The sequence below is a fragment of the Montipora foliosa genome, chromosome 2 (assembly GCF_036669935.1).
Source record: "Montipora foliosa isolate CH-2021 chromosome 2, ASM3666993v2, whole genome shotgun sequence".
Classification (NCBI taxonomy): Eukaryota; Metazoa; Cnidaria; class Anthozoa; order Scleractinia; family Acroporidae; genus Montipora; species Montipora foliosa.
In genome coordinates, this window is record NC_090870.1 from 14,461,406 (window position 1) to 14,478,905 (window position 17,500).

The window sequence follows — 17,500 nt, forward strand, 5'->3', positions numbered from 1 at the left end:
TTTTCCTTAAAAAAAAGTTTAAAAAATGCTTGTTAATATATGAAATGATATGTACATATTTTCAGTCAAATAATGACTCCTAGGAGTGGGACGTAAAAGATTTTACTGTGCCTAACGTGTACGCCACACGATTTTACTCTCTCTAATGCCAGACGATTTTACTCGTCAGTGGGGGCAGTCCAGGCGGTTCAGGCGTCAATGCGTTAAAGATGTTTTTATAGTAAATGCTTGGTCTCCATAAAGGTTTGAGAGTCATCACACTAGATTGAAAGTGCAGATTTGAGAAATACAAATCACCAAGAGGACTTTAAAATTGTAAAGCCATTAACACTCTTGTGACTATAACTTAAGGTCCAAATTTGCATATTTTGGAAATATGTTGAGTCACTATTTCATATAATTAGATATGCAACTTTCATTTGTAATATTTGTTTACATAGTTGTGCTGTTCTTTGGAATGCTTTTCATCAAATGCAAGACAATTAAGCAAGAATAGAATTCATGAACTGCAGGCTTTTACAAGTTATTTGTCAATTCATCCTTTCATCCCCGTAAGGGCCACTGAGACTTAAGAGATTTTACTCTGTCTAACACCAGACGATTTTTCTCACCAATGGGGAACCCCGTGGGAGTGCACGCATGAACGGGTTATTACAACACCTAGGTTTACTAAAAAACATATGTCTCCTTTAACCGTTTCACTCCCGTAAGGGCCACTGAGACTTTACTCTGTCTATAACACCAGATGCCGGGAACCCCTCAAGAGTGAAAGGATTAAAATTATTCGGAACATGTTTCGATGTTTCAAACATCATCTTACACACCAAACGCTTGGCAGTTTTTGAGAAACCGAACATCAAGTTCAGCTTTTCTCGACTGAGTCGTTAGCTTTTCCAGAAATAACCAACGATCCATTGTACTTTCGTGCTAGGTCGTGAATAACTTTTCCAAATGGTCTGGATAGCACAAGTGTTACTAATATTTTCGGTTTCTCAAAAACTGCCAAGCGTTTGGTGTGTAAGATGATGTTTGAAACATCTAAACATGTTCCGAAAATTCAAAAGTGTGGTTGTATTTATTAAAATTATTGTAATAATTAGTAGTAATGGTAACAGTTTTAGCGACTATGGGCAAGTTTAATTGTTTGAATTAAACTACACTTACTGGCATTTTTTGTTGAGCCAGAAGGTCTGTTTGCAGCAACCTGAGGTAAGATGTTGAGTGTTGAGTGCAAGTTTCTTTGTCAGCCTTGTGTGACTTTCCTGTGAAAGGACTTTATGTAACTTTGACTTTGTCAAGTATCAATGTTCAGACAGTCAACATTTGAAGAAAGGTTAAATTCCTGTCTAGTATACTTTTGCCTTTCTATTGTAACTACACTGTACCCATGGGTCTTGATGAAGTCCTGTCACATGAAAACAAGCCCATAAAATCGACCTACTTCGCTCAGATTTGACTTATGGCTCAGTTTAATGGGCCATGCACCGTAATCCCCTGGGTCATTGTCTATATAGCTGTATTGTTTATGTGCTTTTCATGTACCTGTCTTTTCATTTAAGAGGTTACATTAAAATAACCTGTGATACTTTTTTCATGTAAGTTTTGCTGATTTGGTTTGAAGAATATCAATTGAAACTTCTTTTTCTTTCAGCTCAGTCAATTGGTGTAATTTCCAGGTTGAACAGAGCAGCAGATTCATTAGTAGGGGGTGAGTAAGCGGATAACCAAAAAAAGTAAATTATTATGTAATTATCCAGGTTCATCAAATGACCATGTTTGGTCATTTGGGTGATACTTGTAAGGCTAGAAGTCAATTTATTACTGTTTTGTTGGTAAAGTTATAGGGAAATTCAATTTAAATTGTTTAGTATAGATGGTTTGGAACCAATCTCTTGAGGCACAGATGACAATGATGTAATGTACAATTGCTGGTGGACATATATAGAAAAGGATCTTTTGAGGGATCTTTTGTTTTCATCCACCAACATGGCAGCAATGACGTAACCTGAAAACCACCTGTTTCACATGTTCAAACTGGAAAATTACTGGCTCAGCTATCTCACCATTTGCCCCACACAAGCACATTGGTTGCTTTGCATTTCAAAGATGAATACCTAAATGAATTTTAAAATACACAGAAGACTCTGTATTCTACCAACAGTTATACTTACAAATTGCTGAGCCTTATGATTTCGTTCAGGTGCAATAAAATTAATTTTTCATGATTTTGTATCACTTTATATTCCATTGTTAATGTAACTGCGTCAAAGTAAGTCTCTCTAACTTCTGCTACTTTGATACAGACCAGTCGTAAGTGCTTTGCAGGTTTTTGTATGTAAAGCAAATAAAAATAATCATTTAGAAGATAATTTAACATCATTGTTGAACTAAAGGTAAAGGTAAAGGTAGAGGTACACGTTATTTAACGTCGGAAGTTCCTTTACTCTCTAGAGAGTATTCTCCCAGGAAGCCGACGGTGTTTCCACTTTCGCAAACACAGCTCCCACTTTTATTAAATATTCTTATGTGTTCAATCTCGTTGTATGAGTTTGCTTGCCTTTCATTTATTATTATAAATCACTAGAGAGTCAATGGCTAAGGCATTTACATCGGGTGTCTGGAAAACCCGAATAGCGAATAGCGAACAGTCGCGAATACCGAACAGCGAATAGTCACGAATAGTACGAAAAGTGCGAATAGTGGCGAATAGTCGCGAATAGTGACGAATAGTCACGAATAGTGACGAATAGTAACAAATAGTGGCAAATAAGGGTGGAGGGGGGGGGGGGGGGGATTGTGACGAAATGACGAAAGTCTGGTACCCAGTACTTCCTGGTCAACCGCGCAGCAACGTTGGATGGGATTTTCCCGCTAAAAAAGCAGAGATGTGTCGGAGAAGGACAGCTTGAGCCCTGAGAAGAAAAGGTAATAAATGCACTGAAATCTTGTTGCTTATTTGTATAATTAATTAACGCAACGGTTATCAGAGTAGCTCGTTTGTCTCTTTAATCACAAACCACTTGCCTCACACTTTGATTTTATTCCTTTTTACAGAACGTGTCTCGCCGGATCGGACAGCACAGATGAGGATGATGAAATTTATGTTCGGGCGCCACTGTGCGAGGAGATGATCATGAGCTTGATGTATTAATGAAAGTGATTTATATTTTTGCATTTTGACGTTTGTTCTTCTTTAGAGTGTTTGTAAAAGCATGCACGAAACTCTCTTTCGACGACAGGTGAGCATATGATTTGCTTTGATTACGAGATTGTTCAGCATAAGGCGGTGACTATTGAAGACGATTCGTCACTATTCGCGACTATTCGTCACTATTCGCCACTATTCGTCACTATTCGCACTGTTCGTACTATTCGCTATTCGCGAATTCGCTGTTCGCTATTCGCTATTCGCGACTATTCGCTGTTCGCTATTCGGGTTTTCCAGACACCCATTTACATCTACTGATGATTAATTGATAACTGGTGGTCCATACAAGTTAATATGTATTTTTTTCACAAGGACAAATTGTCGTGGACCAGCTGGCAAACTTTGCAACTCACACTATTGCACTGGAGTATGGAAAAGTTCAGAACAAAGTAAACTTAAAATAATTAAACCATAAATAAAATTACTTTTTTAGGAAGTCTGTGGAAAGGCTTGTCCTTTGATTATATACCTGCCAACTCTCACGCCTTAGGCGTGAGTCTCACGCCTGCGGGTTGAAAACTTCGATCTCACGCCGGCTCACGCTTACGGGCCAATTTCTCACGCCTGATTGAAAAATGTGAGTTGTTGCCGTCTTGCTTGACACAATTTCCAAAGTATGTTAACTCAGACCCACGTAAGGAACGACAACCATGTGTAAAATGAATAAATGACGATACCTTCTTCGTGAAAAGTACTGGGAGCGGGCTCGCGTTTATACGCGTCCTAAGACTGGGACTGGGAAATGCGAGGACTGCTTTCGCTTTCGTCACAGTATGCAAATTTGGAAGACTTCGGACGTCTTCGGAAAACTTCGGACTTCTTCGGAAGACTTCGGACTTCTTCGGGAATCTTCGGAAATGATCGTGTCGTCTTCAAAAATCCCAGCAAATCCCAGTTCCCAGGGTCTCTCTTCTCTGCCTCCAATGGAGGCAGAGAAGAGAGACCCTGGTTGAAATCCCAGCACTCCTAAGATAAAAATCTCACGCCTATATCTCAGAAAAAGTTGGCAGGTATATGATTATAAATTGGGCTTTTTCAGGTTCAATGTTAAATGCGAAAGCACCATTCTATGCATGAAGCACAAAGCAGCAACTTCTAAGTACATGACCTCTTGGCCTTGTTGTTTACAATAAATGAAACACAACCAGTATAGTTCCACATGATTTCACATGTGGTTAATCATTTTCAAAGGAATTGTTCGCAAAGGGGCATGGGGACATTGTAATCCACTTTGGTTTCCTATTTAGTTTTTTTTTTCACTTATCATTTTTAAGGCAGTTAATTCGGAATCCATGAAATCCGCTGACAGTTTCTGTTTGTATAAGTTTTCTATTCTCTCCTTCTGCCTTATTCATCTGAAATAATTTTCAGTTTTGTTTTCATCCAGAACTCCTCTGCTTCACAATTTTTACTATCCTCTGTCAATGGCTAGCGAGCCCCACGGCCTTTGTCTAAGTGGAATTCTCTTTTCACTAATATTCCCATCTGCAATTGTGGTCAAAAGACTTCGGGACACTTGTCAAATTTTGGGCGAAAAGTACAGAATTTACTGTACATGCATCGTTATAAAAATTATGAGCTACACATGTTCTTCTTTCACTGCCTTTTTTGCCCCCCCCCCCCCCCCCCGCCCTTCCCCCCAGACAATGTTGAAACATGCGAGCGATCTTGATTTCAGAGACTGTGAAAAATCAACATTATAATGGGGGGAGGGGGAAAAGCGGGAATTGTCCCAACAGTTTTGACCAGGATTGTAGTCTTGTTGCTGACTTAGACACATGGGTACCTGTCGGCTATTGCAACATGGCTGTTTCCTCAACAAAAGCTCTTTGCTCTTTTTAATTTAAGGTGGCTCAAAGCAGTTTCCAGCACTTTCCAAGATGTTGATTTTTGATGGGTCATAATTACTACTCTTTATCAATTGATGCTACAATTATGGTATCAAAATACTGCCCAATCACTAGCGAACACGTTGGTATTATTTTTGTGGCACAATAGGTTACCATAGCAATACTATGACCTGCTAAAAACACCCTTAATTTCAGCTTTAAGCACTTATATTTAAAAATTTTTTCTTATTACAGAATTTTGATTAGCAAGATAAGATGTAACTTTTGGCAAAGTTTAAAAAAATTCTGTACGTGGGGTTCAGAGCTGTCTTAATTTTTCGAAAATTTGAGGTGGCTCTGAACCCTATGTACAGAATTTTTTTAAACTTTGCCAAAAGTTACATCTTATCCTGATAATCAAAATTCTGTTATAAGAAGAAAATTCACCGTGCCGTTTTTGAAATATAAGCGCTTAAAGCTGAAATTAAGGGTGTTTTTAGCAGGTCATAGTGTTCCTATGGTAACCTATTGTGTCACAAAAATAATACCAACGTGTTCACCAGTGATCGGGCAGTTTTTTGATACCATGATTGTAGCATCAACTGATGAAGAGTGGCTATAATGACACGTCAAAATCTAAGTCTTGGAATGTGTTGGAAACTGTTTTGAGCCACCTTAAATACTACTTTGCTGGTATCTCCTGTGAGATTGTTGCTGGTGAGCTGCAACCTTTCCACCTACTTGAGTTTTGCATTAAGATCAGTGACACTCGATCTCTTAACTCCTCAAAGTCAAATGCAAAACTCTAAGCTGCCATTTAATACTCTTCAACAACCCTTACAGTAGCTTGTCCAGGTCCTCATTCAATATGGTAGGAAATACCAGGAATTCTATTGGTTGTATTCATGGCTTTTTTGATCATTAAAATATTTGATTTCCATTATTACAATCTTATAATTACAAAAAATTTATATGATTTTAAAAAGAAGTTTTCCATGTCATTTTAATTGACTGAGGCTATGCAGAACAGTAGTACTAAAGCATTCCAATCAGTTGACTGGAAATTATCTACTGGTAGATCAAGTTCAAATATTCCTTTAAAATGCAGAGTGTGTTGTACAATTCCCCGGTAGCATTATTACCACAAGGTAAGGAATTGACTAAAGGGGCATACCATTTAGCTTTTGAGGATGGGGATGGAGCTGGGTGCTTTGGTGCTGACATGATTTTTCTTAAACCTTTTCATGCAAAGTACTTAAAACAAAACCGTGATCAAAAATGCTGCGAAAACACAGCTATGATGTCAATGTGGTCTATTAAATTAATAAATTGTACAAATGTGAGAAAAAGCAATTATAATTATAACTTAATAGTGGGAACAAAATATCCTCAGTCTGTCAACTCAAACAACAATGGACTAAAATCATAAAGATATTGCAATGTGCTGCAGCCTGCTAAAACATGGAACTCACTGCCCTGTGGCAAAAATTTGCAAGGAAAATTCCAGAATGCATGAGCAAGTTTTATTTAGGGTGTGTTTGATTGTCCCTATTCCGGAATAAGAATATGTGGAGCAATCATTTAAAACGGTATGTCTGCAGTGGTGTTTTGAAGCAACAAGGATAATAAACATGTGTTTAAAATAGCACTTAAGCAGGTTTTTGGCAATTTTAATGTTAATCTCTGTAAAAAGGAAGGATTTCTAACTTCTATTCCATGTATTCCTATTCTGGAATACAGTCAATCGAACACACCCTTACATGTAGTTATATCAACTTTAATTATGTCTAAATTTTGTTATTCGTAATTCTCACAAACTGATATGCATAATAATTGTTATTTACTGTTCTCTCTTGTGTAAAGTCTCTTTCATTACTTTGAGCAATTGCTAATTCTGTTTTCACTGTGGAATACCTTAAACTAGCTTATACTAAGAGTACCTTCCACATGATACAAAAATGTATACGTGGATGAATGAAGTACCCCTCTTGCTACAATGCTGATGCTACAAGTTGTCAGTAGCAGGTTTAATTTCAGTGTGTCAGCCCAGGTGCCACCTTGCAGGAACTCTTTTGCATCTTACTGAGCCTGCCCAAAACCCTACTTGCAGCAGTTACTATGTGCAGGAATTTTTGTGTACACATATGCTTAAAGGGTTTGTGTGTTGTTTTTATTTTTCAAAATTACCCAACCATCCCGCCGTGATAAGTTACTTGGGCAACCCCTAACTTTTTTTGCCACTTTTTGCTAATCTTTGTTCTTGACTTCAACAGTGGTAAAGTTGGTATGTACTTGGAAGACACTTGGAGGTGTTCTGTTAGGAAGTTGTGGTGTATTGGCTTTAAGCAAATGCTCCACCTTAACAGAAGTCTTTGAAGTTTTTGACAAGGTGGTTTTGCCAACTGGTGTCAAACTAATGGGGATCTCTGAGGGCTCACTGTGCTTCACAGTACAGGCAGAGATGGCATCAGCTTTGAATGAATTATGGAACCTCTATAAGGATGGAACATTAAAGAATTGTCTGCAAGAGTTCCTTGTTACCAAAGAAGTCAAGGAGTTGGCCGGAAGTGACGAGGTTGAGGTCACTGTGTTTATCGATGAACATGAGTGGAAGGAAGCCTATGTCAATATGCTCTTTCATCAAAATCAAGGTGAGATATGTTGTGTACTGTAGTGTACCTTCTGTGTGATTTTTCTTCGAAGAAGTGTCTTTACATACATGACTATAATTTCTTACAGTGTTGTAAAAAGAAGCGTAGTTTAGTAAAGAGATAAAATGAAATTATGTTAGGGTGAATTGCTAGTAAATCTTTGCATAAATGCAAGGGTGGAAAATGAGTGTGAATGTGATTTGGTATCATTTTATGATTTATACTTGAAAAAAGTGATCTTTCTTAGGCTGAAGAACTATGTGACAAAGGTGTACTTTAAAAGTGCAAGCCCCTCATCTAAAATGGCATAATATCTCTTTAGGGTGGATCCCCAGGGACAAACTTCAAATGGACATTCCGAAAATTAGACTTTTTTAAAGAGAGATTTTACATCCTAGCGAACTATTTGCTTCCCGAAAGCTAACCTCTAAGTGCCAAAACTTGTAAAAATAACCCTTCTGTTAACTCAATGAAGCACTCTAGTTTGGGAATCTTTTTGGTGAAGTTATAGTATTTTGATATTCTTTCAACATTACCCAGAAAAGTCTTAGGAACACATTATTTTCGAGAAATTCTCCGTTCAGTACCCCTGCGTTCTGTTTAAAACTACAATAAGTGCCAAAAGGGTTGACAGTTTCCCCTTTTAAGGAATCTGGGACAAAGCCCTCCCCTAAATTCTTTCCATCTAACCCCCTCCCCCTCCCCCTCCCCCTCCCCCTCCCCCTCCCCTCCCCCTCCCCCTCCCCCATATCGCCATCTCTTCCTTTTTCTGTTACCAACATTGAAGTGCGTGTGTGTGTGTGTGTGTGTGTGTGTGTGTGTGAAGAAGGCTGGAAATCCAACAATGTAGTCACTAGCCAGTAGCAGTGAACTACTACTGCCTGATCCTTTTAAATGAAAAAGATATGTGCCGTGAGTGGGAATCGACCCTGGGTCCCCCTGGTTACTAGTCGGGTGTGCTAACCACTGCACCATCACGACAACCGACAACCTATGAAGGAAGGTGAACGGGGACCATTTTCCCCGAAACTTCGTGTACGTATTAAAGACAACAACAGCTCACCACATGGTAATTTTTATCAATTTTTATTTCCATTTTCTAGCAAATTTTCAAACCTAAACTTCGCCTCATATGTTCTCTATATTTACCTATGTGGCACACACAGTGAGCCTGGGTCACCTGTGTCCACAGTTGAATCCGATAATGCACTAGTCAGTGGAAAGCCCCGCACCCCCATATTCGGGGAATAGCGGCACATTAGACCAGGCCTGCCTTCTAAATGAAGCAAATTCCCCGCTAAGCAGGGCAATTTCGTACGTCAAAACCAAACTTTTCTCCCCCGCACCGGGGGACAATACAGTACTTCCAAAATCATAAAGCACAATGTTGACCAAAATTAACATATTTCAAGAATTTTTACCTCAAATTAAACTTTGACAAACATGAAAATCAACAATGCAGTCCATTTCTCATAAAGCCCAAAACAATCTACCTTGAGTTACAGATTTGGCGTTCCAAACTTTACAATCTCTCCAAAAACAGTAATATTAATCACTGGGTTTACGACAGCCTTGAAGATGGCAATAAAATATAACATTTTCCTTGGTGTCAAAACGATTAAAATAGCAACGACAATAGTCCAAACTGTAATGTATTGGGACCGCTAAGCATGTTGGGATAGGAAAAACCATGTGCTTTTGATAGCGGCGGCCATGTTACGTTTGCAATGAAATTGGTTGAGTTAAATCTGTTTGTTTGGATACTTTATTACTCTCGGGAACACTACACAAACATGCATTTGACGTGCAACTCAATCTGACAATATTCCAGTTTTTTCCCTTCTGGATCGGTTCACTATCACAACAATTCTCAAAGAGCTATACAAATTTCACTAAGGAAATGGCTTATTACCAAAATTTTATGGCCTCATAATCCAGCTACATTTTACAAATAACCAAGAGATTACCAAGGTAAGAGAGTAAATTCCCCATATGGAGCGTTTTCACTCACGTGACCAGCAGCCATATTGGATTACTGAAACAAAAGAAAGTATTTGCATTTAAATAGAGTTCAAATCCCAGAGGATTAGCTTGATGCACCATCATGGTCGCCATTCCTTTGTTTTGGAACACCAACATGGTCGCCGTGACGTCATGTGAAAATGCTTTATAGGCCTTATACCCAAGGTAATCCCTTAGGTAATCCCTCTTAAGTTATTTTTAGACTTGGTGCCCAGTTCTTCCGAGGATGTTACTCGCGCGATGCTTGAACTGCCCAAGCGATTTTCTCGAAACTACCTGAGAAAAATGGCGGCTAACTTAGTGAAAAGTCGTTCTTTTGATTTTCAAAAGATGCTTCGTAGTAGAGATGTTTTCTGCACTCTCAGCTGTCTTTTGTTCGGCTGGGCCTTCGTTTGCTTAGCGCTCTTTGGCTGTTCATTATTTTGGCTTTGTTTGTCCAAAACATAAACAAATCCTCCCCGAAAACATCCACGCAACACGCGAGTAACATCCGTGGAGGAACTGGGGACCATGTCTAAAAATAACTTAAGCGGTAAATTACCTTTGGTAGAAAGCCTATATGGGGGATTCTCTCTCTTACTTCGATAATCTCTTGAAATAACCCTTGATCGGTGGTAACACATTTTCAAACTACTCTGAAAACGATAGGAAAGAAAATAAAACATCTAGTGAATTACAGTACACCAAGAGACTATCAGGTGAGAGAACACATCCCCGTGCCCTATGATAATCTTTTTCAATCTATTTTAAGCTTTGAGCTAAAATTAGATTGAAAAATATTATCATGGGAAGAGGCCCATGTATGGGGCATGTGTTCTCTCACCTCATAGTCTCTTGAGTACACCTTTGACTGTAAGAGTCCTCGGTAGGAAATTGCATGTCCCACAACGCAGACCGTGGTAACGTAGAAACTCAAAAAGCCGAAAACCATCGGAGGTAACATTTACAAGGTTTATCTCACAAAATCATAAAGTAATGTCACTGTCAGCGTCTACGCGTAAGTTCGCTTTGTATTCCAATGGAAATGCTTAGACAAAAGGTCAACGCTATAAATAAATCGCTAATCAAGCATGACTATAATCTTTGTCTAATTCCACTACAAGAAATGATAATATTTACATATTGAACACAGAATTTAACTGAGAGCCCATTACAAACATGAAAAGAATGGATTTTCACTTGACTGAGCCGTCATTTTGAGACCGTATGCTTTCCCAGTGATCTTTGCGTGCCTATTCAAGTTGGCGTCAAAAAACAAATCCCCGTCTGAGCCAAATGCTGTCGAAAACCCCGCATACCGAGGCAAAAGTGACAGTCCAAAACCGCCGAAATCCCCCGCTAATGCCTCGCATTCCCCGGGTATGGGGGTGCGGGGCTTTCCACTGACTCCTGTATAACACGGATTCAAAAATTTTCCTTTCATGTTTCCAAAATCAGCTTTACGTTTCTTTTTCGATTTACGTTGTCCTACTACGCTCACTTCCTTGAAGTCACGTTCGTCCACTAAATGTATATACGCGTTTTTCTCAACATCCTCCGCCATTTTTGTTTGATGGTAAATCGCAAACGACGTGAATCCTGGCGTGGGAATTCGCTTAGCGGTCAACATTGGCAAAAATGAGGACATGTGATTGGCTATCAGTTAACCCTCGTGGGAATATCGGATCTCACAGGAGATCTAAAAATACCCTAAGAGGGATTACAATGGGAATAGGGCCAATATGAGGGATTACTTCTCTTACCTTTATAATCTCTTTACACTGGGCAAATTGTCCCTGCGACTTGTCGCCTAGTGTGTCCCGCCCTTAATGATTTACAATACCAAAACAATATTAGAGCTACATATTACGCAAGGACAACTTGAATCTCCTGAAAAACAAAACGCAGCTCAGTTGACAGTCATGAAAAAAACGCTATTTTTAAAAATATCCCATATCTCCTCAGTCCCCAGTCCCCAGTCCCCCTCCTCCCAAATATCCCGTATCTCTACAATTTCTTTACCTAAATATCCTGTATCCTGATTGCTTCTCGGTCAAGGGCTACGGTCAAGTTCCATTGTACTACGGTAATTTTTTCAGGGCCGTATGAGGCAGGCACAGAACAGTTTCGGCTGTGTATGTTTTCTCGAGAAGCGATCATTAGGGTTTTTTGGTTTCGTGTTTGATAGTTTTTTGTTCAGCTCGAGTGTATAATCATGACGAACTTTTGTAGTTTCTGAGAACTATTTACTACTTGTAGCTTTTGTTGAGTTTTGAATCGATGAGAGAGAAAGTTTTGGCGATTTGAACCCGGACTGGACTAGATTTCAAGTTATTGTGGAACGTTTGGTACCTAGTCACTCCAATAATGAAATCAAGGTTATGGAATTGTGAAATTAAAACTTTGGACTGCGCTATGGAACACGCAACTACGGGATTTTAGATTTTTGAGCACTGAGAGAAATTGAGTACAGATGTTGTCTTTTTGTCTCCGCCACGGCAGATTTAAACCGTTTTCAAGGAACATGTCTTTTTGTCTCCGCCACGGCAGATTTAAACAGTTTCCAAGGAACTAAACCAAATTAAGGAACCGGACTTCGAATAAAAAATTGTCAAGTACTTGTGAAGAATTTAAATTTCGTGGCTGGATAAGTTGTTGAACTGTGATTTGTAATAAATTTTTTGGATGATTTAGAACTGATATTGTAATTTTTGGATGAGTGGAATGCAGGAAGAGAGTAAAATTGTGGGATTTGAATAAAGTCTCTTTCGAAAAAAATAAAAAATAAAAATCCCGTTTCCTGATAACCCCTAATAGGGCTTAGTTGCTTGCATTTGCAAATTTAGTAACATTAATAATAAGAGTTTTACAACAAACAACTCGCGATTTTCCGAAGTTTACCTGTAGTTGAAGTTCACTGTAACTGGACAATTTGTTAACTGTTTGTGCATCCCACTGATACCCCCTTTTGGTTGTTATGTTGTTAGTTATGTTGCGCGCTACTGTGACGTCATCAACAAATAGAGAAAATGGCTATTATTACATCCTAATTAACGTTCATTACTTCCAGCTAGTGTTTAAAAACAGTATAAAGTCGAATCATTTATGTTTCTAACATTGTCACGCAGTCTTTTGCTTACCGGTAATACTGTATTCTCTAGTTCAGACAATAAGGGTCGATAGGTAGGAGACACTTTCCCCTTTTAAGGAATCTCGGAGAAATCCCTCCCCCAAAGTCTTTCCATCTAACTCCTTCCCCCTCCCCCTCCCCCCCTAACAATGTTGTTTTCTCATCGCCAACTCTTCCTTTTTCCGTTACCAACATTGAAGGGGGGAGGCGGTGGGAGAGGGGGCAGTGCAAGTGGAAAATGTAAAGTTAAGGTGTTTTCCTCCTAATTGTGGTCTTCCCAGTTCAGTATCTCAACTACTTTTGTCGCTTATTGTAGTCTTCTGTTTTTAAAGTACCTGGTTAACTTTGCAGTGAAGTTATAAATCCCTTCAACCAAAATTTAGCTTCCAGATTCTGATTTTTTATTTATTTGTTTAAAGTTGTTAATTTTTTTTTATTATTTACTTTGTAAGCAGCTGATATAGTTAAAGAAGAACAAGTTGGTGAAAGACGCCGCAGGAACTCGGATTCATTTCTCTTTCTCAAATCAAAGGAAAGCGACATGACAAAGATGAAATTAGAGCAGTCAGAAAACAAGGGGAATTTTCAAAGGCAATTGTTTCAACAGGAAGTTAAAGAACTTCAGATGTTGACTAAGCAGACGGAGGAAGGAGGTGAGAAAGCTCACTTTGTAACAACCGATCGTCTACCTTAAATTATCGATTATCGTTAATTCGTAATTTGCTCTGAGTTTACTGTTATCTAATCTAAAAGACTGAAATAGCGGAGCTCAGGGGCTCGAAGCGCGCCAACGGAGCACCAAGGGTAAGAGTTTTTGGAAAATCTATCGATGCGAGAAATTTGGTTATGACGTCAGCGCACGCCCGTCCAACCGCCCGGACACACTGTCGGGATGGAGGTGGGGAGGTAAGACAGCCTTTGGGGACGAGAGCGTTCGGGCAACATGGCGGCCGTTCACAGCGTACATCTTTGATATTGGACATCCATGTTATGGTCAATTGACACCTGTCAACACAAGGTATCTGCTGACCAGTATCACTTGACCATATCGCAAGCTCAAGTTTAGAGATCATCGAGGTAAGCAGGTTTTTTTGAAGTTGTCCGCTGGCCAGGTACTGTTTTTTTTTTTTCGATTGGATCGCAGACTTAAGCCAGGTCAACTTCTGGTAATCAGGGGCCCGTTTCTCGAAAGTCCAATTCCCTTTGTATCTCAAGGACGGAGAGAATTTAGTCGTCGAATTTCACAGACATGTTTCTTTTAGTTCGCATGAAAACATGTTAAAAGATCGGCTTTCCAAAACAAGCGGTTTCTTTTTTTTTGGTCGCTTGTGTGAGGTCCTAAGTTTTATTCTATTGCAGCTACTTTTCACTTCTGCTGACTTAGAATGAAAAGTATTATAACAATTTATTATTTATTTGTGTACAGTGGTGGCCATACAGCAAACCTGTGTACATTACCATACTGTTCCAAACTCTTCTTAAAGTGTAAAAAGAAAACACCAATTAGCCAATGCTACAAATTCTCAGTCCATAATCATGAAGACGCAGTCCAATGTTATGCACACAACATCACCAAATCCAACAAAAAAAGCGTGCAACACCCTTCACAAATTCATACATTCGATTTTTTAAGATATTATATTTTAAATTTTGCTTTTTGTGCAATTCTTAATTGCCAACAGTTGAACAGTAGGTGTGAATGGCAATGGCGGCAGGACGTGCTTTAAATTTCTCCTGCTTTTACGCTTTGATACTGTTCTTATCACTCACCCAATTTGCTAAAAGACAACCTACTTTTCAAGAAAATACAAAAATCCATATCTTGAAGGATTTCTCGTGGTCAAGGCGATTTCTTATACCAGAATACACAAGCCTCTGCAATCAATGGAAGACGAAGACGATCCGCCATCTTGGTCTGGTGTTGCATGTGAGAGGGTTTCATGCGATCAGGATAAGTTATTATGCAAACTCGCACTCAACTTTCCATCAAATGCGACTCTACACAAGTGGGGACATCGAGATAAATCCTGGGCCGGATGAATGTTCAGTGTGTAACAAGCGGGTAGCTCGAAATCATCGAGCGGTAAATTGCGATAACTGCAACATGTGGTGTCACATAAAATGTGCCTCGATCAAGCCAAGCGAATACAAGAACTATCAAAGCCTTCCCTCGTTTTTCTGGTGGTGTCCTAAATGCCTTTGGTCCTCTTTACCATTTGGCAATGAGACAACACTGGATTGCTCGCTAGACTCGCCCATAACTACAAGATGTTTCGATGATGTCCACGAACATGAAAATCTTTATCCATCACTTAAAGCGGACCTACAACTACAAGGTCTGAAGATCTCACACATTAATGTAAATGGTCTTCTAAGTAAGTTACTGGACATCAAAGCTTTACTATTTTCGATAAATTTTGACATTCTAGCCATATCTGAATCCCATCTAAGTGAGGATATTTCTGATGATGAAATTGCCATTACTGGATATAAGACTGCCCGATGCGATCGGAAAGATGGCCGAAAAGGCGGTGGCACGGTCATCTACTATGCTGGACATTTAGATGCATTCGAGCGGCAAGACATAAATGTAAACAACTATCTGGAAGCTGCCTGGATTGATGTTATGGTAGCGTCTCAGAGACTTCTTGTTGCTTCTATTTATCGCCCACCTGATAATACTAAATTCTTAAACCTATTTTCCTCTACTATGGATCGCATATGGATGAAACGAACCAATATAATTTTATTGGGGGACTTCAACTTTAACCTTTTGCCAAACGCTCAGGACACAAATTCTTCAATCGGGAAATTCCGTCAACTTTTGAATAAATTTAATCTAAAGAACGTTATTAACAAAGCAACCAGGATCACTGACACCTCCACAACGCTAATTGATCTAGTAATCTGTTCTGACACTTCAAAAATTTCTCGCCAAGGTGTTTGTGATTTGGGAATTTCAGATCACCACTTAATATATGCAGTCGTAAATCTCAAAAGGAAGCGTCAGAAACCAACGTTCAAAGCAGTCTATGATTACAAAAAAGTAGATCTCGACTCAATAAGATCAGACTTTGCTGCTGCCCCATGGAGTATCTGCAATGTCTTTGACGATCTGGACGACGCCACTTGGGCTTGGGAGTGTTTATACAAGGATATTATGAAATCTCATGTCCACGTTCGACGGGTGAAGATAAGAAGAGGAAGCCTACCCTGGATGAACTCTTCAATACGCAAAGAGCTGAACAAACGCTATAAACCCCTCCTTAAAGCACAGCAGACACCGAAGGGCTCGCAAGCCTGGATGGATTATAAGAAGGCAAGAAATCACTGCACCAAACTCCTTAGATCAGCAGAATCAAATTACTGGCTGTCAAAATTTAACGAGGCAACCTCTGCTAAAGATTTTTGGAAGACAGTAAGATCCTTTGAGGGAAAGCGGATAACTACAAAGATTGGTCCAATTAAAGATAGTTCCGGAGTTATTCATTCAGACGATACATCAAAGGCCAACGCTTTAAATTCATTTTTTGTCAATGTTGGAAAATCCCTTTCGAAATCAACACAAGACTCTTCAGTAAACTCTCCTTGTCAGTCTGCAAGAAATAACAGTGAAATCCCTACCCTCTCTCTTCATAACATAGCCCTTAACAAGGATCTTCTGAAATCTTCTCTCAAATGTTTGAAACCTGGCAAGGCAAGTGGACCTGATGATATATCCAGCAGGGAGTTGCGCCTTATTGGAGATACATTTTTAGATTGCTTTATGCCACTGGCGCAAAGAAGTATTTTGGAATGCAAATTCCCAAGCCAGTGGAAACAAGCACAAGTGAAATGTCTTCACAAGAAAGGAAGCACTCTGGACTGCGGAAATTACAGGCCTATTTCCCTTCTCAGCATACCGGGCAAGCTATTAGAGAATGTTGTCAGCCAACAACTTGACAACTTCTTATATGGCAACAATCTAATTTCTTTGAATCAATGGGGCTTCAGAAAGGGAGGCTCACCTGAACTTCTCCTGCTCTCATTAACAGAACGATGGCGTTTAGCCCTGGATGAAAGTAATATTATTGGTGTAGTCTTCATTGATTTTCAAAAAGCGTTCGATTGCGTCAACCATACAGCTCTCACGGATAAACTATACTCTATAGGCATTAGTGGCTCCTTTTACGAGTGGCTCCTAAACTATCTTGAAAATCGTAAACAATTTGTCACTGTAAATGGTTCAAATTCTGAATTGTTGGAAATAGATACTGGTGTGCCTCAAGGATCTTTACTTGGTCCCAGACTTTACAGCATTTACTCAAACGATCTACCCGGAGCCACGACGAACGCTTCCGTCGAAATGTTTGCAGATGATACCACAGCTTTCTGCATTGGAAATACTTTTGATGAAGTCTTACTTAAGATACAGAAAGCGATCGCCGATTTAAACAAATGGGCTAAGGATAACTTCATGACTATTCATCCTGCAAAAACCGAACTAATGTTGTTATCTAAATCAAAATTCATCGGTCCCTTACAAAATATTTGTTTAGGGCCTAATGAGTTGTCCTTTGTTTCTAAAGCTACTTGTTTAGGGATTCATATCGACAACAAACTATCTTGGTCGCCACATGTAAAATCTTTGAGCAAACGTTTTTCAGCAAGAGTGAAGAAACTCAAACACTTAAAAGGTCTC

The 17,500-nt window shown here is 39.3% G+C and overlaps 1 protein-coding gene across 1 annotated transcript in view; it reads left to right on the top strand.

Annotated features, from left to right (window-relative positions):
* Positions 1 to 17,500, top strand: part of LOC137992512 (uncharacterized) — a 106,061-nt gene that overhangs the window by 6,046 nt on the left and 82,515 nt on the right. The window contains exons 2-4 of the mRNA XM_068837882.1: positions 1,652 to 1,708; positions 7,311 to 7,688; positions 13,275 to 13,472. Of these exons, the coding sequence (XP_068693983.1) occupies positions 1,652 to 1,708; positions 7,311 to 7,688; positions 13,275 to 13,472 (633 nt within the window). The remainder of the gene's footprint in view (positions 1 to 1,651; positions 1,709 to 7,310; positions 7,689 to 13,274; positions 13,473 to 17,500) is intronic.